This window comes from Camellia sinensis, chromosome 3 (assembly GCF_055761805.1).
Source record: "Camellia sinensis isolate YWXY chromosome 3, ASM5576180v1, whole genome shotgun sequence".
Lineage (NCBI taxonomy): Eukaryota > Viridiplantae > Streptophyta > Magnoliopsida > Ericales > Theaceae > Camellia > Camellia sinensis.
The window spans coordinates 108305429-108329532 of NC_138963.1; the positions used below are offsets into that span (position 1 = coordinate 108305429).

The following is a 24104-nucleotide window of genomic DNA, read 5'->3' on the forward strand; positions in this document are numbered from 1 at the left end:
TAAGGAATTTGAAAAACACTCTTCTAAAAAAAATAAAAATATAATTTTTTTTTTAGTGAAAGAAAAAAATTTACAAAAATCACAAAAAGGAAAAAAAAAAAAAATCTAAGGTCTAACCTAGTAAAAATCAAACTCCAATTTTGTAATTGTTTCAATTTAAATCTTGAATTTTTAAAATTATATTAATTTTAACCATCCATTTGTATTACTGGTAGAGAAAATATAAATTAGATAATTTAACCACTTTCTTTCTTCTTTTTTTTTTGTTCATTATGGTTGACAAGCCCCTCCCTACCCTTGTCGTCGTCTATGACCACTTTTTCTCATTTACCACTGCTCCTTTTGTTCCTTAACTCACTATCACTTCTTTGTTTTCTTCCTCAGTATCACTGATAAAAAGCGATTAAATTGTCGATGTTTCATCAGCTATAAATTGATATCATTTGAAATATTAAAAATTTAATTAAAATAATTAAAAAATTAAAATTTAGGTCAAGTTTGGTAACTTAAAAATAATTCATCTTTTTATCTTTTTTTTTATCACATCACCTTTTTATTTTTCTGTACATTTTTTTCATAAAAAACAAAAAATACATCCCAAACAATCCCTTAATTTGTTATTAGGATAAATTCCAAAATTATTATTATTATTTAATTTTATTTTTGGTAATGACCCATAAAATGGAATAAAACTGATTGTGACGCAAGGAACCTAGGATGGATATCTCATACCCCCCACTCGGAAACTCACTCCTTTATTTTGAGCGCTCTTCTCTCTCTCTCTCTCTCTCGCAATGTGCGCTTTCAATTTGACGCTCGTCTCTCTCCAAAACCCCCAATTCAATACACAATAATAAATCTGGTTTTCTAGGGTTTTCAGGATCAATTTCGATCGAGCAAAGCTTGTTTATGGCTTCGAGTTCTCACCATCATGGTTAAAGCTCCATCTCGTTGTTATTCGTACCCGAACGTGTTGTTGATGGCGGCGCCGAGGAATCTGGTGGTGGAGGGAGGGCGATTGAAGGACGAAGAGAATGCGGAGGACTCACCCACGAGCAAGAAGCCGATTGGGGCCAAATTGGAGACCAAATTCCCGCTGAGTCGGTGGGAATTCGCGGCTGCTTTGGGTGTGTTTTTGATCTTCTCCACGGGCCTTTCCTGCGTATACTTGACAATGCCTGCTGCGGAGTACAGTCAACTTAAGCTTCCCCGCAACATTTCAGATCTGCGAGCGCTCAAGTAGGTTTTTTTTTTTTTTTGTTTTAGCTCCAATTTTATAATGTGGGATTGTTAATATTACCTATTTCTGCAATATTGGCGTTGTTTTTATTGTTTTGGTGATATTGCTTTTATGTTCAGATTTATGGTTGCTTTCTGGGTATGCTTAGAATCATTGAGCTGGGAATATTTTTTCAAAATTATTTTTGGGGCTCTTCCAGGTCCCAATTGTAATTTTAAGTTGAAATTTGGCCATAAATGTATCTTGGCTGGAAGAATTCTGCTGGTGCTTTAGCCAAATACATATTAATTTTTTTTTTTGGTTTAAGGTTGGAACTGCTAGCCCCTTTTATCTATTGCATATGCCTGTGATTATAGTGATAACATATCTGAGAGGGAGTCAATCCTCTGTAAATGGTTGAAGCTTAGTGATGTAAGCATTATGGTTTTTTTCGGTGGTTTAGAAAAGGTTTGTTGATGGTTAGTTTCGAAAAATACTATATATTTACATATTTTTATTTGCTAATTTTGATCCACAAACAACCAAAAATTTAAAAACAAAAAGCAAAAAACTAGCACTAATTCAATGCAAAACAACCGCTCAATTTATAATTTCAAAATTATTCAACACTATTTCGTCAATTATAAACAATTGCATCACAAATGTCAAAAGGATTCAAGTGCAATAATGATTTAATCGTGCATAAAAAATATATAAATCTCCAGCATTTTGTGTAAGAAGTAAAATAGCAACTTGGTGTTAACTTTCGAAAAATTTTGCACCAAAAAATTCACAAAACCAATGTAAATCGAAGGAGATATTAGGGAAATTAGCAAGATGAGATGGATAGTTTTTTTTTTTTTTTTAATTATTATTAAAAGAAAAGGGAGATATGCTCTTTAACTCAATGAATTTTAGGGCACACATTAGGGAAATAAAAAATCAAACATATCTGGGGAAGGGTTTTTTTTTTGAATTTGAATTTGAATTTACATCCTCTTGTTTCCAAATATTATATTTTGACAACCAAATCACTTTTCTAAAATTACAATAAAACTCCAAACATGTCTTCTAAATGACACATAACACGTTTGTCCTTGAAGTGTCCCCCAACTTGTCTAGCAAATAATAGATCAATAAATAAATCTGATAAACCATGTGGCATATTCGACATGTGTCCCAACATGTTTGAGGCATGTTTGTGTTTGACATGTGTCATACACTACTATGGTGACTAAAATGGATTGTTCGTATTTCATAGGTTGATAGAGCATTGTATTTTAAAATTTGGTGTGGTATAATGTTGAATGACAATCTATGCTACACGAACTATTCTAAATGTAGGACGTATATTGGATATGTAATATGTGTACATCATGTGTAGTTGAACATTCAGCTAGAAAACATATTTAGTAATTAGAGGCAAGTTAGTTAACTATAAAATTGTGCATAAAACCTCTATATTATAGATGAAATGTTTTGTAGCACCTTGTGATCACTATTTTCCCACGGGAAATAAAAAGAAAATTATATTAATAAATATGAACATTTTGTCATGCCTCTTGTCCATGAACATGGAATTAGAAGAATTAGACATTTAGCCACATACTTGTGTCCCCATGTACTTGATAAAAATTATGTTGCGTGGGCTCGAGTATGGGCCTCGGGTGTGGTATGTGCGTGTGCGTGATTTATCTAATTCTCATGTCGATGGACATGGGACAAAACAAAATATTCTTATCACTTAATATATTTGAAGGTAAAATTGTGTTCACATTGTATCATAAATCATTTTATGCATAAATTAAGAGTTTATGCATATGGTAATCTGAAATTACTGAATATGCATGCTGGGTGAACACCCAACTACACATGTCAGACACGTTCCCTACTCTTGCCTAATGGTCGAGTGTCCGACATGTGGTATTTTTGTACATTTAGAAGAGTCTATGTGACATAAAGTGCAAGACTGAGAAGATGGTATATGCTTGCATCTTTTATTTGGGTGTGAGTGTTTTTACTTTTCAAGAGATATCAAAGGTTCATCTGCAATTATGTTGATTGCTTTTTTTTTTTTTTTCATTGAGAAATACAAACAAGAGAAAATATAAAATTTAAATGGGTTCAAAATTTGTAAAATTTATATTAATCATTAACAATTACATCATATATTTCAAAAAAGAGCATGAATTTACTCAAAAAATACAAAATTTTGATAATATTTTAAGAATAATTGATTCTCTTACTAATAAATATTAGCAAACTCGCTTTAATAATGTTTCACATCTAATTCTTTATGTGATTTGACCAGAAAAAAAGAAAAGAAAAAAAAAACAAAAAGATTTGATATGTTAAGGCATATCAAACACAACTTGTGCATGCATGGGTGGAAAACTAGTTAATAATATGATCATGTTATATAAACCATCCATTGGATTTTTTGTCTAGAATCTATGAAAGAATTTACACCTTATAAAATTGATTAGAAATCTAGTTCTCCAAGTTTTTGTTTCTTCGTTAAGATCCGGTTTAGTTGGGTCTTCATCTTTTTTTCATGCCATATGCAACAAATGTTATGCCTTGGCTTCTTCATCCAATTACTTTTTTTTTTTTTTTTCCTTTTCTTTTTTGAACTTTCAAATGTTTTATCTCATTTTCTTTTTATTTTTCAGTAATTAATATCTTCTCTTCCAAGTACTCTACAGTGTTAATCCAACTGAGGGTTCTTTATTACCTTTTTGTTTATTTTAGAATGTTCCGTTCTTAGATCCTTGAGATAGAGTGGCCAAACACTCACTGTGAAAGATGCAAGATGGGTTCCTACTAAGCCAAGAACGATAGGAACTACAACTAATAGTATGTTCAAATAAAGAGATAAAGGATGCTTGGTTCCTTAATTCTACTGCAATTTGTGATTGTGTTGACCTTCCAGTGTGCTTTCCCTGAATTATATTCTTTTGGATTTTGTTTCAGAGATCACCTTGCAACATATGCTAAAGCTTACCCAGCAGAATTCATTCTGGGTTACTGCTCAACTTACATATTCATGCAGACATTTATGATTCCTGGCACCATTTTCATGTCGCTGCTGGCTGGAGCACTTTTTGGTGTGATCAAAGGCCTTTTCTTAGTTGTCTTTAACGCCACAGCTGGAGCATCATCCTGCTATTTTCTGTCTAAGTTAATTGGAAGGCCTATAGTTAACTGGATGTGGCCTGAAAAGTTGAGATATTTCCAGGCAGAGGTATGTATTATTTTGTCATCACTTTTTCATCTTTTGGGAGACAATTGTACTATATCAACCATTTATCAAGTTATTTTATATGATTTCAATTTGTGATACCCTATTAACCTGGAACTTTGTTAATTCAGATATCAAAGCGCAGGGAAAAGCTGCTGAATTACATGCTTTTTTTGAGGATAACCCCTACCTTGCCCAACCTATTCATCAATTTGGCATCTCCAATTGTGGATATACCGTTTCATGTTTTCTTTCTAGCAACAGTAATTGGTCTTATTCCAGCCTCCTATATTACCGTGAGAGTAAGTCTTTTTCTGACTTTGATCGTCTCTATTTTATATGATATGAAAACTTCATCTTGCTATGGTAGTGGCTGGTGTTGTTTCTTTAGAGCTCGCAAAGCAGCTTCCTAACTTGGCTTTTTTAGGTTTATGCAGCATCTTAGTACACCTAAGATATTACCTTCGTGGAGCTAGTTCTTTATTTTCGGATATATATCAGTGGTTTTGCATGCCAGTTCAATTAGTTCATTTGTCTTTCTGTGAGTCGGCTGGGCATGAGATGTCATTTCCTATCCATGTTAGTTAAAGACTTTCCTGTTGCTTTTTGAGACTCCATTGTGGTGTTTTAATGCAGAATCTATTAATATGCAAACCTCTTTTGGTTGGCAATCTGACCATTAGATGATAGAAATGGGCTGATTCTTTTATTCCCACTCACACCACATAAGTACACATTTTCTTACATAATTATGTACGAGGTAAAGATGAGAAAAGGTTGATGTTATAATCTTCTTTCATCTAATGATACCTTTCAATTTTTAAAGTTGTGGGTGAACTTTTACATAATATTGCACAAAGAAGGTATAGAAGGTCATACCTCTCAAAAACTGAGGGTATAGAGGGCCATGTTCTATTGAAGACTCTTGGATTAGTTTGATGTGTTAGTATGGTCTCCTTTGAGGTCCTACAACATTTATCCACCAAACATCAACTCCTTTGTGAGCCAAATTGGCAAAACTTATTTGCACATTTGAAATTTCATGCTTAAGAAGTAGTATGTTGAAAAGCTAGGGTGTTTGGTAAAATTGTTCACTTAATCTTGCATTATAGAGCATTAGAGTTGTGGGACTTGAGCCTTGCGATGTTTGGAATGTAGTACGCCTTCCTTAGTGGATTAGTGAACTTTCTACATGCATAAGAGGAAAGAGGAGGAAAGCTTGTCTTTTGACCCCTTCATGCTTCATTCATGTTGATTATTTGAGGGGAATGTAATAGGACTTTTTGTGGAGTTCAGGAACCAATTGATAAGTTAAAGATTTTGTTTTGTTGCTATTTTGTGTAGTTGGTAGTTGTGTGTGTGTGTGTGTGTGTGTGTGTGTGTGTGTTTGGGGGGGGGGGGGGGGGGGGGGTTGGTTTAGAGGTACCTTGGACCAATTTTGGATTTTTAAGTACTTTTTCTCAGGTCCATTGAGGCCCATAAATAAATTTTTGGTTTTGTACATGGGTGTCATCCCCTTGATGCTGTTCCAATACAATTACTTATCAATAAATAAATAAATTGAAGTTTGTTTCTTGATCTAAGCACGTCGGTCTGATGGGAGAATTGTGAGGAATTTTTTCAATGTTCTACAAAGTATAGGCATTAAAAACCATGTAAACTCATTTAGCATTATACAGTGGTAACTTATGTTACCAGAAAATGCTATTTCCCTAGCTAATTACGTATTGATGCGCACGTTCCAAAATATGATACATTTCGTTTCAAAACTATAAATTTAGCGATCTAAAACGATCCCAAAAGTTTTTTCTAATAAATTTCCTTAAATGTTTCCTTAGGAGGAAAAAATTAAATATAATGAATTAAAACCTAAGGTAAGTTAAGTTTTTGATAAGACAACATAAAAAATGGGTCATAATACTCATATAAATGTTTTGCTACCAAACCAAACCAAGCCTTGAGTCCCATCAAATGGGGTCGGTTACATGAATCCTTCTTCTCTACGCGTCCCTATCAAAGGCCATTTCATTAGTCAAATTAAGTAAATTCATATCTCTATTTATAACGCTAGTCAACATTTATCAAGGCCTACCCCGTCCCATAACACTTCCATCTACCGTTATAGCATCGCATCTCTTCACTACTGCCTCTGTTGGTCTCCGTTGAATATGACCAAACCATCTCAAACGATTTTCTCTCAACTTATCTTCTATCGGTGCTACTCATACCCATTCCCGAATACACTCATTCCTAATCCTATCTTGTCTAGTCTTACCACACATCCACCTTAGCATCCTCATCTCAGCCACACTCATCTTATCTACATGCTGTTTCTTGATTGCCCAACACTCCGTCCCATACAACATAGCTAGTCTAATAGCCGTTCTATAAAACTTACCTTTTAGTCTAGTGGGTATTCGTTTATCGCACAATACCCCAGACGCATTTCTCCACTTACACCATCCCGCCTTAATCCTATGGGCCACATTTTCATCAATCTCTCCGGCTGTTGTGATAATCGATCTTAAATAACGAAAATGTTCACTCTTAGGCAGTTTTTGGTTCTCAATCTTCATTTCTCTTCTGCTTTCATTGTTACTGTTACTAAATTTACACTCCATATACTCTGTCTTAGTTCTGCTTATCCGGAATCCTTTAGATTCAAGAGTTTTTCTCCAAATCTCTAACTTTGTGTTAACTCCTTCTCTAGTCTCATCCACTAACACAATATCGTCTGCAAAAAGCATACACCATGGCACGTCATCCTGAATATTTATTGTCAACTCGTCCATAACTAAAGCAAAAAGATAAGGACTTAAGGTAGATCTTTGGTGTAACCCTACAGTGATAGAAAATTCATTTGTCTCTCCAGCTGGCGATCTAATAGCGGTCACCACCCCTTCATACATGTCCCTAATCACGTCAATGTAGCCTTTTGTCACCCCTTTCTTCTCTAACACCCACCATATTATATCTCGGGACACTCTGTCGTATGCTTTCTCAAGGTCGATAAACACCATATGAATGTCTCTTTTCTTTTCTTTATGCTTTTCTATTACTTTCCTCAAAAGATAGATTGCTTCCATTGTTGATCTACTAGGCATAAACCCAAATTGATTTTCTGACACCTCTATAATGTCTCGCAATCGGCATTCCATTACCCTCTCCTACACTTTCATTATATGACACATTAGTTTGATTCCTCTATAGTTGTTACAATTCTGGACATCACCTTTATTCTTATAGATTGGCACTAAAATACTATTCCTCTACTCATCTGGCATGTTCCTAGTCAACAAAATTTTGCTAAACAACCTAGTCAACCAAGCAACTCCCTTTTTACCTAAATACTTCCAAGCTTCAATAGGGATATCATCGGGTCTTAAAGCCTTATTTGATTTCATCTTCTTAAGTGCAATCTCTACTTCAAAGTTCCTAATCCTGCGATAGAACCTATAGTCTTGGTTTATCGTATTACTGGTTATTTCTTCCTCTATTGTCGTACTTCCATGTTCCTCATTTAACAGTTTCTCAAAATAATTCTTCCATCTTTCCTTAATCTCATCATCCTTCACCAATACCTTAGAATTCTCACTCTTTATGCACTTTACTTGATTAAAATCTCTTGTTTTCCTCTCCCGTATCTTAGCAAGTTTGTATACCCTCTTCTCTCCCTCCTTACTATCTGGTCTAGTGTATAGGTCATCATAAGCTTTCAACTTAGTCTCTCTCACTGTTTTCTTGACCTCCTTATTAGCTAATCTATAGCTCTTAAAGTTTTTCTCAGTTCTATCTTTCTGCCACTTTTTAAAGCACTCTTTTTTTGCCTTAACTAGCGCTTTCCCTCCGCCACAAAGTTTCCCTAGAGCTGGGTCTCGTTCCTTTCGACTCTCCAAGCACTTCCCTTGAGATTCTCCTCATACAATTGGCCATCGAATTCCACATAGTGTTAGCATCACCTTCTAAGTCTCAAGTACCTTCCTTATCCATTCGTTTCTTAAATATTTCTAGTTTATCCCCTTTTAGGTCCCACCATCTCGTCCTAAGATGCCCACCATCCTTGCTAGCTTGGTATTGCCCTCTAAAACATAAATCTAGTACCAAAATCCTATGTTGAGAGACCAGACTCTCTCCAGGAATCACCTTACAATCGTTGCATTTTAGGCAGTCTACTTTTCTCACTAAGAAGTAATCTATTTGGCTACATGAAGAAAAAAAAACTAAATTTTATTAAATGCTTAATAGTTAAAAGAAATTTACCCTAAAATTACCTTAAATTTGCAATACAGAAAAAATGGGTCATAATACTCATAAATGTTTTGCTACATGAAGAAAAAACTAAATTTTATTAAATGCTTAATAGTTAAAAGAAATTTACCCTAAAATTACCTTAAATTTGCAAGTATAAGATATACAAGTCTACTCCTATCATACCATATTTTAGAGCATGTGGCGTACCATGTTCCCGTTCACGTTTGCCATACTGAAACGATCCACGTTCCAGATAACATAGGTCGTAACACTGCATGATGTGGGCTGTTTAACTGTTTCATAAAGTTGAATATGAATAAGGAAGCTAGTTTCATTCTCCTTCTGGCACTGTAGCCTCATTGTTGTTTTTGCTGCTTTGTTAATTATCAGGCTGGCCTTGCTCTGGGGGATTTGAAGTCAGTCAAAGATCTATACGATTTTAAAACATTGTCCGTGCTTTTCCTTATTGGATCTATCTCTATAGTTCCTACTCTCTTGAAGAAGAAGCGAGTATACGAATAAGTTGTGTTGCCGGGCTCCCTTGTAATCCTCTTAACTGTGGGGAGCAGAATGTAGTGACTATTCTTGACCATTTTGCACATTATAGTACTTGGGAAGTAATTGAGGGGCAAAAATGCCCTTGGTTGATACAATCTCTACCAGCAGGCAAGAGGTTCATCTTTGCTGCTTGTACACAAGGTCGAAAGAAAGAGTATTCCTTCACAGATTTGTGCCTGTATATTTATTAATCAACATCCCTTTGTTGGGATTGTCTTCAACTTGGGGCATTAAATCTTCAATTGTTTAGGTATTATATACGTAAAATTGTTGATTGTGGCAGGTATAACAAGCAATTTTCGATTGAATTTTTTTGATTGGATGGTCATCTCATCAATATCATGTATTTTGGAAAAGATGGTTAGTTATATATACATATATATATATATACGTCTCCTTGTTAGATTTGGTGCAATATGTTTTTTACTCCTAACTTTTTGTGCCATGATTTTGGGAGACTAAACTAGATCTATTTTAACTGGTTGAAGAGAATTTGCATAGTGTAATACACGTGTCGCGTTTCTGGTGATTTGCGTGGTTGTAAAGTAAATATTCTTGCAGAACGATTGACATAAAGCAAAGGCGGGAAAATGATTATGTTTTTGAATTATTTTAAATGCGGAATCTTCGTCCTTATAAGTGGGTGACTTTGGCTATTTATTTAGTATCAGAAAACATTTGATGACAGAGAAGAATATGCTTTTACAGTGGGATAGCTATTGTAGTGAAGTTGTTTTCTGGTACATTGTTTCGTCCCTAATTTTCTGTGTTTCTTTTTTGTTGATTGTATTGGTATACAATGTTATACTATTTAGAAAAATATCTCGAGAATTACGGGTAGTTCACTCAAATGTGTGTAGATCGTTTTTTGACGTGGCAAATAGGATTTTGGAAAGAGAGTCGGTGGTCAGTTCTGGCGAAGTTTGTTCCGGTATACGAGGAGCGGAAGGAAAAAAGCTAAGGTGTCTGAACAGAAGGGTTAGCAGATGCAGAATTTGTAGGATAATAGATTTGGAATGTTTTATCAAAAATGGAAGGAGTATTAATTAGGCAGTATCGGACTCCCCTTGCATACTAGAGGTCAAGGACACCGGCAGCCAGTGAATATAAGTGTGGTTACCATGGTCGTGCACCTTTTAAGGTGGCATACGTTCGCAGACAGTATGTACAGAATATTTTCCGATATATTTGCTGAAAGAATGTTGAAATGTGCGTTTTAATTTTTTTAGACAAAGTAATAGTATGGTGATAATTGAATCGTTGGTGGACCTGATTGTTGAATCGCATAAAAACAAAATTTAAATTTCAAACTATATTGCAATAGATATATGGTGCAGTATATATTTGGAAGTCAGATTAATCAATGCAGTAACAAACTACTCTCCACCTACACAAGGATATGTACATTCTGCAACTCTCCATGCGAGTTGAGAGTAATTTAGTGTGTAAATTACTAAGTAACAATGCTGATAAAAAATATATGATGATTAGAAAAGTCTAATTCTATTGGGCTATGCTACAGACCCCCAGCTGGGGGCACCCCCAGTGGCAGGTGGCACACTGCCATTGGGTGGACTTCAAAAAAAAAAAAAAAAAAAAAATTTTTTTTTTCAGCCTATCAGGGGCGACCCCCAGTGACCCCCACTGGGGGTGCTAGGCATTTTTCAATTCTATTTGGGGGAAAAAAATGAAAAAAAAAATATTTAAAAGGAAGATAACTAAGATAGAGATCCTTCTTGGAGTGTATATTGAAAAAGTTAGCTAAAATATAAAAGCAGAATTTTAAACAACTATTTTGATTAGAATGGGTGAAGATGCTCTAAACTGTCAAAACTTTACATCAAAGAGCCAGAGTCCCCTGATTGCTTAGTAAAAAAAACAAATAAAATGGATCAAAACAAAATGAAAGGAAAAAAAAAATGCTTGTAGAAGCCATCCTGGGAAAAAGATTGATTCAGAATACAAACCGAGCAGCATGCATTTCTTTGGTCCTTAAATATAAAAATTAAAATAAAATAAAAAAACAAAAGAGGGACTCAGCTACGATAAATTTCATGAGAGTTATTAGATGAATAGTTACCAAAGAAGTTTAGAATTAGACTGGCCTTGTAGGTTTAGTGGTATCTATACTGCTGTATCAGAGAGGGGATATGCCCATTAGGAAGAAAGAGTAGGAATTTCAACCTCACAAAGGAAGAACTATGATCTACTCAAAGATAGCTAGACAAACCCGACAAGGCTTCAGAAGCAGTGTACAAAATACACTTCCTCCCAAGAAACAACATACAAGTAGAACGGAGAGAAAAAGAATCTCTTGTATGCAAGTCATTGCATGGCCTGAAATTAACAAAGTCCATGTAGGACTACGCAAGTGTCACGCCAGTGCCACTGGCGTGCTTTCATACCCTCTGATGCCCATTATTCTTATCCGAGTACGAGGCCACATACACCATCATGAATAAGCATAAGATAACAGAACATGTTCCCAAGTATTTAATGCAACACTAGGGTTATGCAAATAGTTCTAAGAAATTATGGAGATCTTGATACAAATATAACCTCAAACATGCAAACTTTGCAAAGTAATTCAAAAAAGAGATGATCAAATGTAACAGGAGTGAGAAAATATTCACCAGGCAAATTCTATGAATTGGATGAAGATTAATCCACAATCATAAAGAATGTGTGCTACTTTGGAAGGGTAATTTAAAAAATTTTTTAAAAAAAAGAAAAAAAAAAGAAAAGAAAAAAAGTAAACATGTCAGATATAAAGAAAAAAAAAATATGAGATAGGGGCTGTTTGGGGTACTTTTTGCTTACAGCTTATGAAGTAGGAAAAAAAAAAGAAAGAAGCGCTAATCATTGGGAAGCACGAAGAGAGGTGTTTTATCTTCTGATTTTTAATTATTAGTTTTCAGCTTGCTAAGTAGAGAGGAGATTGCTAAGTAGAGAGGAGATGTGAAAGGGGGGGTTGTTATTGGAGAGCTGAAAAGGAGCAGAGAGGAGGGGCAGCCACTATAGTGTTCTTCCAGTATCCTCTGAACCTCCAAAAAGAAAATCCCAAAGAGTTTTCTCTAGCAATTAATTTCCTCATCTGTATATTACATCTCTTGTAATCCTTCACGCCATGCCACAAAAGCCACAAGTCATAATGTGCATTGATGCAACCACCAAGAAAATGTGAACACTCCCCATTGTAAGGCTCGAAAATAAGAATTTTTAAAACTAATGTTATAATTAACCTGTCTATACAAATGAAGAACTCTGTAATACCTAACGAGGACCAATGTTTCTTCTATAGCCCTTCTTCTTCTTGTACTTAACATGGTCACTTTTTTATTTAACCCCTACATAGAATTAGAAGGGGTATATGTCATGAATGAGGCAGTAGATAAAAAAATGAAATCTAAATATTGAATGGAGAAAATACTAATAAAGTGAACTACCTGCTCCTCAACTACAGCATGTACAGCTGCATTAGGCACCACTGGCTGTCCAATGTAAGTACTTGTTTTCGTACCTACCAGTAAAACCTTGTTCAGAATAACCTGCCGAGAAATCAAAATGCAACACAGCTACACATAGCAATGAGATACGGAAAAACAACACAGCCAAAACTAAAAGACTCAGGCCATATAAAATGACATATTGTTGATTCTTGAAGAAATGTAACAAGGGTCTTCTTCAGGAAGCCAAGCCACACTACCCCAGAATATTGATAGAAACATTAAATGGTAATATACAATATGGACAACATGCACCGAGAAACACAGTTTCTCATAAGATTATATTGGGTGAAAACAATTGCCCACTATATTGCTATTGCCACAATTGGTTGCGAAGGCCTTGTTTCCTATCCTTAAAATGAAATGTCTTGGCAGTTGCTACTGCAAACCTTTTTAGTAGCTTGCAAGCCATGCTCTCAAATTGTGACCTCTCTTTAGTTTATTTTGATTTGGTATAATGTATATAATTTTCCTCAACATTGTCTTGTAATTAATCTCAGACTATAGTGATATGTTGACAAATGTTGGCAACTAGGATCTGGCACCTGTATACTTTGGCATGATAGGAAGCTAATCAACACTTCTTTCAGAAATCAAAATAAACCTTATAATATATATTCTGAAATATCTCCCGAGATCACCTAGCAATTAAGATCATATCCTTAAGATCGATTAACTCCATAATATATTCTAAATATATCCAGAGATCACCTTCTACAATCCTGAAATAATTCTTAGTACCTTCTCCAAAGCCCCAAATGACAATAAGAACCTCAACGGATGCAGAACAGAAAAACATTCTGCAGAGAAGAAAAATAAAGAGAGAAGGGGAAGAAGAGAAGAGATGGGAAGAAGCCAACGAAAAGAAGAGAGAAAAGGAGAGTTTTCTGAAGATAGAGACGTAGAAATTCAATTCTTAATCTTTTTAATCAATGCCAAAGCTGATAGCTCTAAACCATATATAATATATATCTTGGAAAAGGCTTACTATTGAATAGTATTTGCCCCTTTAAAAATAGATTGCCTTGGTAGTAATTGTTCTATTATCTAATGGCAGTTTTTTGGTCCAATTTACCATTGGTCTGCCCAAGTTTGACACATGAACATGAAAGTTTTCATCTAGTCTGAGAGGTCAGTCCAACACATACTGTGCGTGCACGCACGTGCGCACACATATAGGAATCAAAGAAAATTTTAAATCAATAAAAGGATCATACTAAAAAGGGGACCATTGATTCAGTGGTTAAACTTGGCATACTAATCTTGAAATTATATGTTCGAACTTGAGGGTGGCTGATTTAAAATATTGCCAAAAATTAAGTTTATACCCAATTTACCCCTCTCAGATCCCATTCAATGGGACTAAACTTGGTGTACTTCTTTTAAAATAGGAGGATAATAGTAGGTCCACTAAGTTGCCAAAATGGGTCATATAAGGAATTCCTTGAATAACTTGAGTGGATATCAACATCAGGACCCTTTCAAAAGCTTAAGAGAACATCTTATGAAAAAGGTATTGCCTCGTACCACGTCAAACCACTCAAGCGACCATTTTAAAAAAACTGATTCATATTGTTTAATATTTTTGTGAGCTAGAGTCTCAAAATGTCCCCTGCCATCAACCCACCACTATAATAGACCACATAGTTCATCATTAGGGGGAGGAAAAACATACGCCAGGACAAACTTACTTGTATTGCTGAACAAATCATTAAATAATTTCCTGAAATGTATCAGTAATTGAATTTAGCCTTCATAAACTCCAAATTCCCCAACTGTCAAAAGAAATAAAAAAATAAAACAATCGAGAAACCAAAAGATAGTAAAAACATTGTAAATGAAGTAATGAACAAATTCTAACCTTAACATACTCGAATAACCAAAAAAATAATTTGACCAGATAGATAATAATTGAAATTCCAAACCTTAAGGCCATTATAGCATTAGATCAAATCATAATTTAAACCGTTCAGTGTAAACAAACAGCCCTGAAAAAATAATATATTGTCAAGAACCAATCTACTCAATTGCCAAAAACAGCAAACCAGATCATGAGTTACAAACAAAAAAGATAATCACATGGGTAACCACAAGTTTACTCAACAAGAAGAATATACATTATATGGATAACTACAAAACCACTCTAAAACACATAATCTAAAATTAACATCTGGATCACAAAATACAACAAGGCTTTCATTAACAATGTAAAATAACAGTAAAAAAGGGTATTTGAGTGACCCCAACATTATTCTAGAAACATATATGGAAAAGCAATATATGGGCGTCTCCAATCCTTACTCAAATATTGACTCAAACTTAAATTTGAGTTGAAAAAAACACCCCAAACACCTCTCTACTCTGACTCAAACTCGTACTAAATACCCAAATGGAGGGAGACTTAAATCTTGACTCAAATGTTCAATTCAAAGGCTATATCTGCTTCATTTGAAGTTTATCATTTAGCGAACTGCCATTCTTGTGATAAGATGGGAATTTTTAAAAAGAAAATTGGTGTTTGCCATTGGAGTTCATATCAAATGAAGCTTTGCTCAAAATCCGAGTGAAATTGAGTGATGATTGGGAGATTTAACATAGAACTATACAATTCCTCTAAGAATTCAAACAGCAGTCAAAATTATCTGATCTGGGTAAGCTACAACTATAGTTTAAAATTGCATATAGCGGTCTCAAATTAAGTAGAGAAATAGCACACAAGGAAAAGAAGAAGAAGAAGAAAGGGTTGGGGTAGTTTGATTGTGGAATAGTAGTCTCGTTGTGAGAGAAGCACACAAGAAAAGACCCACCATGTTTGAACAGAGCTCTCTCTACCCCTTCTCGGTCTCTTTGGATAAAAATCTGATCCGTTGAGTTGTTAAAAAAGATAAATTACATGTATCTATCAATTTTTTTTTTTTTATTATTGGATTTTTTTTTTTTCAAAACACATTTTAATCATTAAATATTTTCTCCTCTCCTCTCCTTTTTTTTTTCATAATTAATTAATTAGTTAATGAATTAATGGATTATCTCTTTTCTCCTCTTATTTTTATAATGTTTGTATTAGTATGAATATTGGGAGTTGTCACTTGGTTATGACAGAATTAATTTTGACTGTGATTTATAGTTATTATAGTTATGAGAAATTGTAACACAATAGACATGCGATTGTGTGGTTAGATTAATATAGGCATAAGATATATTATGCAACACTTCCATCACAAGTTTGATTAGGCAATGAACAATAACAACACTGGAGGTGGACAATACTTGCCATCTCGACAAATCACATCCTCTAATAATACAAACACGTTTAGTAAGGTGTGACATGAAAAGGCCAAATCATTATTCAACTTTACTTAAAACTTTTTCATCATTGAACCATTAAAGTGACCATCTGTATTAGATCCCATTTATAATTTTTTGTCTTGATTTAAAAAGGAAAAAGAAAGAGAAAAGGAAGGTATAACCCAAAGTTGAATCGAATAAAATTAAACTGTTAGCTTGGCCATTTTTGTTCGGTGGCTTTTCAGCTGGGATAATGAAGCTAATAGATGATGCTAAGAATGAAAACTATGAAATACATTAATACTGAGGAAACCTCATTTATCAAAGACTACAGAGGAGTGAATATCAATAAAATAAACATGAACAAAAAATTCATCAGAACTATAAAATTTTTAACCAGTGTATTTTTCTTACACAGACACAAGTTCACCAACTATACAAACATGGACCTTCAAACTAATCTGTCAATTTGGCTTTTTCTTCAAAAGCATCTGCCAAGTTGAAGTTCAAATTGCCTCTCATGGTTCTGCTGCCAATTCCACCATCACCCTTCCTCATCATTGTAGCAAATTCACTGTAGTCTATACGCCCATCCTGTCAAATGATATATAGCATAGTAACAACAGTTAGATCCACATTTTATGAAAGACATGTACTTCCAATTTATTATCTAGATTTTAAGAAGGTAAAACTGGTGGAATTTCAGGCAATAACTGTTGATTCAAGAGTGGTCCAACTTAAATATTTATAATCCCACAAGAAAAGTATACACAGAGAGAGAGAGAGAGAGAGAGAGAGAGATCAGTTTGCAAAGGCTACTAGAAGCAGTAGTCTACCTGTGTATCCCCTTATGCTGTGTTTGGTTGAGGGATTTGAGGAGGGATTTGGAAAGGGAAATGGAAAAGGTAGGTGAAATGTGAAAAAAATATACTTACATTTCACATAGTTTCACACACCTTTTCCTTTTTCCTTTCCAAATCCCTCCTCAAATCCCCCAACCAAACACAGCATTATGGACTTTGAATATCAATGAAATTCCATAATGTCAACAATACAATGAAATGAATAGCAAACGAAGGTTGTATGCTAACTGAACTATAAACGCGGAGTATGACATAATCAGAGTGACTCACATTGTCTTGATCAATTTCTTCAATCATCTCATCCAATTGGACATCACCTAGACCGAAGTCTCTGCAAGCCTGTTGAAGCTCATCAATGGTTATGTAACCACTGCCATCCTTATCGAAGAAGGAGAAGGCTATAAGCAAATTCTCCTCTGTTTCCATCTTATTCAAATGCAATGTGGCAGCAAGGAATTCACCATAGTCAATTGTTCCACTGTTGTTAATATCAGCCTGTCAAAGTTTCTCATTAAATGTAAGCAAACTCTAGATTTAACCAGACAATGATTTGAAAATGCAAAAACTACTGCAAACATGGATCTATTTACCGCATTCATAAGGGACATGATCTCAGATTCCATCAGCTCAGAGCCAACCCTTTTCAAACCTGCCTTTAGTTCCTCAAATGTTATGGTTCCACTGTTGTCTGTGTCAATCATCTTAAACAACTGTTTCAAACCACCAATTTCTTCTTCTGAAAGTTTTTGTGCTATAACCTGCAGCAAATATTTTGAGTGTAAGGAATCGATGCAATATTTAAGTAATGTATCAACACAATAGTGTGATTTTTCCACTGTAGAACCAAATCCAAATGTGTAAAAAAAATACAGGTGCACAGTACCATTACCACTCTATCATCTGTGTAATCAAAGATTGTATAGATTGATTCTATAATCCGATTTTATGGTTTTACACTACGTGATTCCACAGAAGTAGGATAAATATTAGTGATGTGATGATGACAAAAGTCGTAAAACATGAGGAAAAATGTGTTTTAAATGCATAACAACTTCCTTTTCAATCTTCGCCAGTCTATAAGCTCTTTTATTGACAATATTATTTCTTCAATGAAAATAATTTCCAAACTATAATTGGGATTTAAAGATTTTCTACATAATCAACATATGGTGCACAATACTGCAATATTTTTAGTTCTAAATTACCAAAAAGGTCTTGATGCCTGCAAAATATGCCTCGTTTGTTCCTGATGTGAAAAGGAAGAATATTTTCTTCAAGTTGTCGAGCTGTCTGAAACTCCCAGAGCTGAGCTTCTTTTAGGATTAAAATATAAGAAAATATTCTATATTAAAATACTCAAAATTGTTTCTTCTCCTACATTTGTAATTATTTTCAGGATGCACAAAGAATTAAGTATATTTAAATACAAAATCCTGCACTGACCTCTTTATCACTGACATTGATGGCACGCTAGGATCACTTAAAAGTCTCATGTTCAGGACTATTAACATTAGATTCCAATTTCCAATCATTTCATCTACATACCACAGCATTATTGACCTTGAAAATTCTACCTTTCATATCTGTCAGTATATAATTTGAGATACTTATCATTCTTTAGCAGCTAAGGGATTCTTCCTTGTACCCGTGGGAAACAAAGTTCATAGCATTTATGAAATCTATGCTTGCAAAATTTGCATTAGAAGGAAACCAGGAAACAAATTAACAAAAACATACATGTAGAGCCATTTTCTTGAGTTTGTTCATGGCTGAAAACTGCTTCAGGCGTGACAAAACTGCAGAATCCAGAGGTTTGTCGGGGGCCAATCTGTCATCCACGATCCATGGGTGACCTGGTGGAGTTACCAATTCGGATGTCATGAAAAATACTGAAATGCAAGAGCTATGCATTGCAACCACTACAAGCTTAAAAGAACTATCCTGGCTAAATAACAAGGTATGACTCACATAGGACTTCATGAGCAGTTATTCTTGTTCTTGGATCCCTACAAAGCATCTTTTGTATCAAATCTTTTGCACTATCGGAAATCTGAGGCCATGGATCAGATTTAAAGTCTAATTTTCCTTTTAAAATCTGCTTAAAGATACCCGCGTCAGTTTCTGCAATATTAAACAAAAAACAAATGCATCATTAGTCCAAGAATATAATGAAGAACATAACAAGAATATCATTTTATAGAAAAATGCAGTTTCCACCGTAGAACACCAAATATCATCAAGAAGCGTACCTGCCCAAAAAGGGGGAACCCCAGATAATAAGATGTATAGGATAATACCAGCACTCCATACATCTATTTCAGGTCCATAAAATTTATGCAGGACTTCAGGAGCAACGTAATAGGGACTTCCAACAACATCAGAATGGTATTGCCCTGGAAGGAAAAAAAAGAAAAGGCAAACAGAAGTTCATATAAACATATATTTTTACCAAAAATATAAATAAATCAGAAATTCATATGTGACCTAGTACAATTTAAGAATTTGACATTAGGTGGATATAAAAGGTAGGTTGTGTTCCATCTTATCAAGAAGCCAATATGCATTATATTATCAACTTTAAACTATAATTAATATTGATTAGGCTCCTTCATATGCATTTGACTAGTTAACAAATTGGACTCTGGCATTGTGACCAAACCCACAATCATGCTAGCTCATGTTTTGCTCTACATTAACCTGCAAGTTTATTAGATGTAAAGTATGGTAATGTTGAAAAATCAAGTTTAATGAAAAAAGATGGTAAATCATTATGCTTAATTTAATGCCAAACAATGAAATTGACTAAATAAGTTTAACAAAAATAGCAATTAACCAAGACCATCAATCTCTATATAGAAAATGACCCAATAATCCCCATCCAAAAAAACCTCAAAACCAAACAAAAACAAAAGAAATTTTTGTATGTTGTTTGGTATCATTTTCCCTTTAATTAATAAAATGTTTTGGCAAGGAAATGAAACCCACTTTCTAGAAATCACAAAAAGTTGATTTCAAATTTTTAAAAATAAAATGAGAATGATTGGTGTGTTGGAACATTTATATTTGTTTCCGAAAACACATAAGACAAAAATTAATACAATAAATAACGACAAACAAATAAATAAAGAAACAATAATGAGAAAATAAAAACAGAGGAAACAGAGGAGAAGCGAAGAAGAACGAACCAGGCTTATAGAAGATAGAGAGGCCAAAATCGGTAGCCTTAAGAGTAGCATCCTCATCAGGAGTATCAAACAAGAAATTCTCAGGCTTAAGATCTCTATGCATAACACCAAGAGAATGACAAGCCTCCACAACCGCAACAATGGTCTTAATCAACCTGGCCGCATTCCTCTCACTGTACTGACCCTTTTGCACAATCCTATCAAACAGCTCACCGCCAGCACACAATTCCATCACCAAATGAACAAACAGATTGTCCTCATAAGTGCCTTTGATTCTCACCACATTTGGGTGTTCAGAGAGATGATGCATTATCTGGATCTCTCTCCAGACATCGTCGTAATCGTCTCGGCACATGAGCTTGCGTTTTGGGATGGATTTGCAGGCGTATTGGGCACCTGTGGATTTCTCTGTGCATTGATAGGTTGTCCCGAATTGGCCTTGGCCTAGCTTTTTGCCAAGTACGTAGTGGTCTCGAAGCCTTGGGGTTTGATAAGGAAGGACTGTTGTGGCAGCCTTTGATGTTGGATTCTTTGTTGTTGTTGTTGTTGTTGTTGTTGTTGTTTGTTGCTTCTGGGTGTTCTCAGATTCCATCTCTCTCTCTCTCTCTGTGGAAAAACAACAAAAAAACAAAAAAACAAAAACTAAGACACAAAAATGTTGGGTTTGTATCTGTGCTGTATGGCTTCTTCTTCTTCTTCTGGTGTTCACAGATTTACATGTTTCTAAAAATGATTTTGGATATCTCTCTCTCTCACTATCTCTAGGTTGTTATTTCGGTTTGATGAGAGAGAGAAAGAGAGAGAAGAGATATAGATTTGGATTGGCGGGGGACGTGAAGCCGTTGTTATGTGGGTTAGACTATTTGGCGGGGTATGTGGTGAGAGAGATGGATTCACATCTGGTTCAGCTTTGTACAGTGATGGATGGTCCATTTGTCACTAGGATCGTGCCACGTCTTGAGTGATTGGTAACCATGTAGGGCTGACTTTTTGGGTGCTCCATTTATACCTCATATTTTATTTATGGAGCAGCCTGCCTCCCGTGGGAGATCGAACCGGACGGTATTGTTTTGGTTTATGGGAGTTATTGTAGGTCTCTTTTTGATAATTTGAATCGTTAATTTGTTCATGTCCAGTACAATTCAATCGTTAATTTGTTAATCATTTATTTTTTATATAAAATTGTTTTAATCATATAACTGTCGATATCCGATCAACGTAATTTTTTTACAGACATATAATACTCAATAAGTTCTACACATTGAACAATTCAGATTATCAAAATGGGACTCCATGATGAACCTCCACAGATCGAACAATATTATCAAATCTGATCTCCAGCTAGAGGCAAGCAGCATCCTTTTTAGACTAAATTATATATATACTATATTTTATAGGAAATTCTACGATATACCCTCCAAGTGGTATGTAGTATATGTAACTTGTTACTTATTTTAGTGATATATTATGTATTTTTTAGTAAATATTATATATTTTTTTGGTACGAGTTATGACAATTTTTAATTGAGAAATGAAGTTATATATTTTTGTTGTAATGTTACTTATTTTATGGTATTGTTATATATTTTGTAGTTAAAAAATATTTGGATAATAAATTGTGTAACATTATCATAAAAATAAGTAACATTATTATAAAATGTGTAACTTTATTTTTGAATCACAAATTGTTATAATTTTTATCAAAAAAATATATAACATTTATCACAAAAAGACGTAACAAGTGCATATGGTACGCATCGTCATAGTGTTTTCCATATTTTATTACCCCTAGTTTGACTTAATTTCTCTTTAGTTTATATTGTTTTAATTTGAACAATTTTTGTTTTTTATTTATTTATTTATTCCAAATTCAGCTTTAGTTTGGTCATCCGTTTGAATTTTTATTATTTTTTTGTATTTCAAAATTATTAATTTCAACTTCTAAATTCCAATTTGAATAAAAAGATTAAATTGAAATTGAATTTTAAGTAGAATGACCAAATTATTTAATTAAAATAAAATTGAAGTCAAAATTATTGAAATTAAAAATATAATTTACCCTTTTATATTTTTATTTTGAATGATAGAGCCCTTTATAGCATGCTCTCTAAACTTATTGCTAATGATATAACATGGAGTTTAATAGATGATTTTTAAATCAATTAATAATTGATATAAAATAATTCACAAACAAATTTAAGAGTAGCGTTTTAAAAATTGAATTGTTTTCATCATGTTTTTGTTCTACACTCACATGTTCAAGTATATTTTGTTAAAAAATTGTGTTTTAAAACTATGCGTGATCTGTGACGCGTGTAGAGAGAGAACTATTTGTCTCTCAATTATTTTGTTTTATTCAAAAAGAAATTTCCAAACACACTATTCTCTTACAAAAAAAGTCAAAAAAGTCCTTCACAAACCAAGTTTTTTAACCCAGGCTAAAATAGTCAAAAAAATCAAAAAGTCAACCCACTTCTCAAACGGAGGCTAAATTTATTACTCTTAAAAACATTGCTTGATCCAATGAATTTTAACATTTGATTCCAAAAACATGTTTGTAATATATTCTAAGATCACGGTTTTTTTAATTTTTTCAAAATATTAAGAAGCGACTTTAAAATCTGGTGATATAATCCATTTCTGGCAAAGATTTTGTAATAAAACAGATTTTCTATAAAAGTTGTCAAATCTGAACTCTCATCTATATTTCACATTGCACTCGTGAGACTAGATCAAAGAAGTCAAGAGTCCGAACTGTTTAATACGTACGGGTACTCCCAAGCATGTTACACATGTACTTCACTTTTGTAGAGAAAACTCAATATATATGAACCAACGATGATAATATTAACTATGAAACCAAACAGTCGATCGTATTGTCTCTCAATCAACCCTATTTTACAACCTTTTTGATTTATTTTTGTTCTTCGTTCATAATTCTGGATATTATTTTTTAATTACCTAAATTTCTTTATCATGTATTTAGCTAATCTGTGTAAAATTTTCATAATCTTTTTCAAAGACACATATTAATATATATGAACTGGTTGGATTTCTTTGCAAAATAACTAATTTTTACTTTGATATAAGTTAAATTTTTTAAGTGAAACAAGTTCAGTCCTTTTATTAATTGATGCATGTTCGTTCTTCTCGGTTGAAATTATTATTCTCAAAGTGTTTGTATTCCCATTTGTAGTAAGGGGTATGGTCAATTAATTTAAATTTTTTCCTAATCTTTTGTAATATTGTTTTCTTATTGTGCAAATATTGATGACAGTGGAAGAAAGAATGTATTATGTCAGCAATACTATTCATTTTGCTTTGTTAGAGTTTTTCAAAAATACTTTTTAGAAAATTCTACTTTCTTATTTTCTGTATTTTTTTGTTTTTACGGAATTTTTTAATATTTTAAGCAATTTTTTTTTAAAAAAATTTTAGGCATACCTAACATAAATATACCTAAAAAGTAAAAAATTTGTGAAAAAAATCTTTTAAAAATTCACTAAATACCAAAAATACAAAAAAAAATGAGAATTCAATACATTTTTTGTATTTTTATGTATTTATTAATTTTTTAAAACATTTTTTCATAAATTTTTTACTTTTTAGATATATCTAAGTAAGGTACATCTAAAAAAATAAAAAAAAATGTTTAAAATTTTAAAAATATTTACTAAAAATAGAAAAATACGAAAATCAAAAAATTTAATTTTTAAAAAATTTAATCCAAAAAATTCAAACCAAACACAGTAATGGTTATAAACTATAAGTACGATATGAGGACGACTCAATCCGCGGGTGACTATTGTAGCAATTTGTTGTCGACATGACTTGAGAATACATAAATTAATGCTTAGAATTTGTTAAATATAAGTCCACTCTAACTATTTCTTCAAGAAAACATGGCCAGGAATCCGAGGTATGTGATGGTTCTAGATGACAATATCAATTAATGCTTAACATTTGTTAAATATCAAAATTACAGCCTTGTAA

The 24104-nt window shown here is 33.5% G+C and overlaps 2 protein-coding genes and 1 long non-coding RNA gene across 4 annotated transcripts; 1 reads left to right on the forward strand and 2 right to left on the reverse strand.

Moving 5' to 3' along the window:
• The first annotated feature begins 653 nt into the window (after positions 1-653).
• On the forward strand, positions 654-10579 carry LOC114274824 (putative membrane protein At4g09580). Of its 2 annotated transcripts, none has more exons than XM_028216800.2 (4): positions 654-1239; positions 4193-4463; positions 4592-4762; positions 9102-9684. In XM_028216800.2, exons 1-4 carry the CDS (start codon positions 932-934, stop codon positions 9231-9233), a joined length of 882 nt encoding a protein of 293 aa, XP_028072601.1. In that variant the 5' UTR covers positions 654-931; the 3' UTR covers positions 9234-9684. The 2 variants fall into 2 exon arrangements, with proteins under 2 accessions (XP_028072601.1, XP_082776642.1); XM_082920516.1 differs by lacking the exon at positions 9102-9684 and adding an exon at positions 10154-10579 and having other exon boundaries at positions 706-1239.
• Positions 10580-12348: 1769 nt separating this feature from the next.
• LOC145822721 (uncharacterized) lies at positions 12349-15635 on the reverse strand. Its single transcript, XR_014364402.1, has 3 exons — positions 15583-15635; positions 12716-12789; positions 12349-12616 (listed from the first exon to the last, which is right to left on the reverse strand). It is a non-coding gene; the product is annotated as an uncharacterized LOC145822721 (long non-coding RNA).
• A 695-nt stretch (positions 15636-16330) lies between these two features.
• LOC114274848 (calcium-dependent protein kinase 11) lies at positions 16331-24003 on the reverse strand. The gene is made up of 7 exons (XM_028216834.2): positions 20112-24003; positions 19176-19319; positions 18895-19047; positions 18664-18779; positions 17517-17684; positions 17197-17421; positions 16331-16657 (listed from the first exon to the last, which is right to left on the reverse strand). The coding sequence occupies exons 1-7, from the start codon at positions 20701-20703 to the stop codon at positions 16520-16522; spliced, it is 1536 nt and encodes a 511-aa protein (XP_028072635.2). The 5' UTR covers positions 20704-24003; the 3' UTR covers positions 16331-16519.
• Positions 24004-24104: the final 101 nt, after the last annotated feature.

What these genes read in the sequence shown, in the direction of transcription:
- LOC114274824 (XM_028216800.2), top strand. Translation starts at nt 932, where the DNA reads ATGGTTAAAGCTCCATCTCGTTGTTATTCGTACCCGAACGTGTTGTTG. An exon ending in TCAGATCTGCGAGCGCTCAA is followed by an intron (nt 1,240 to 4,192) that starts GTAGGTTTTTTT and finishes ATTTTGTTTCAG; the next exon opens with AGATCACCTTGCAACATATG. An exon ending in TGAGATATTTCCAGGCAGAG is followed by an intron (nt 4,464 to 4,591) that starts GTATGTATTATT and finishes TTGTTAATTCAG; the next exon opens with ATATCAAAGCGCAGGGAAAA.
- LOC114274848 (XM_028216834.2), bottom strand. Translation starts at nt 20,703, where the DNA reads ATGGAATCTGAGAACACCCAGAAGCAACAAACAACAACAACAACAACA. An exon ending in GGTTCCCCCTTTTTGGGCAG is followed by an intron (nt 19,048 to 19,175) that starts GTACGCTTCTTG and finishes TTAATATTGCAG; the next exon opens with AAACTGACGCGGGTATCTTT. An exon ending in TCAAGAAAATGGCTCTACAT is followed by an intron (nt 17,685 to 18,663) that starts GTATGTTTTTGT and finishes TATTTGCTGCAG; the next exon opens with GTTATAGCACAAAAACTTTC.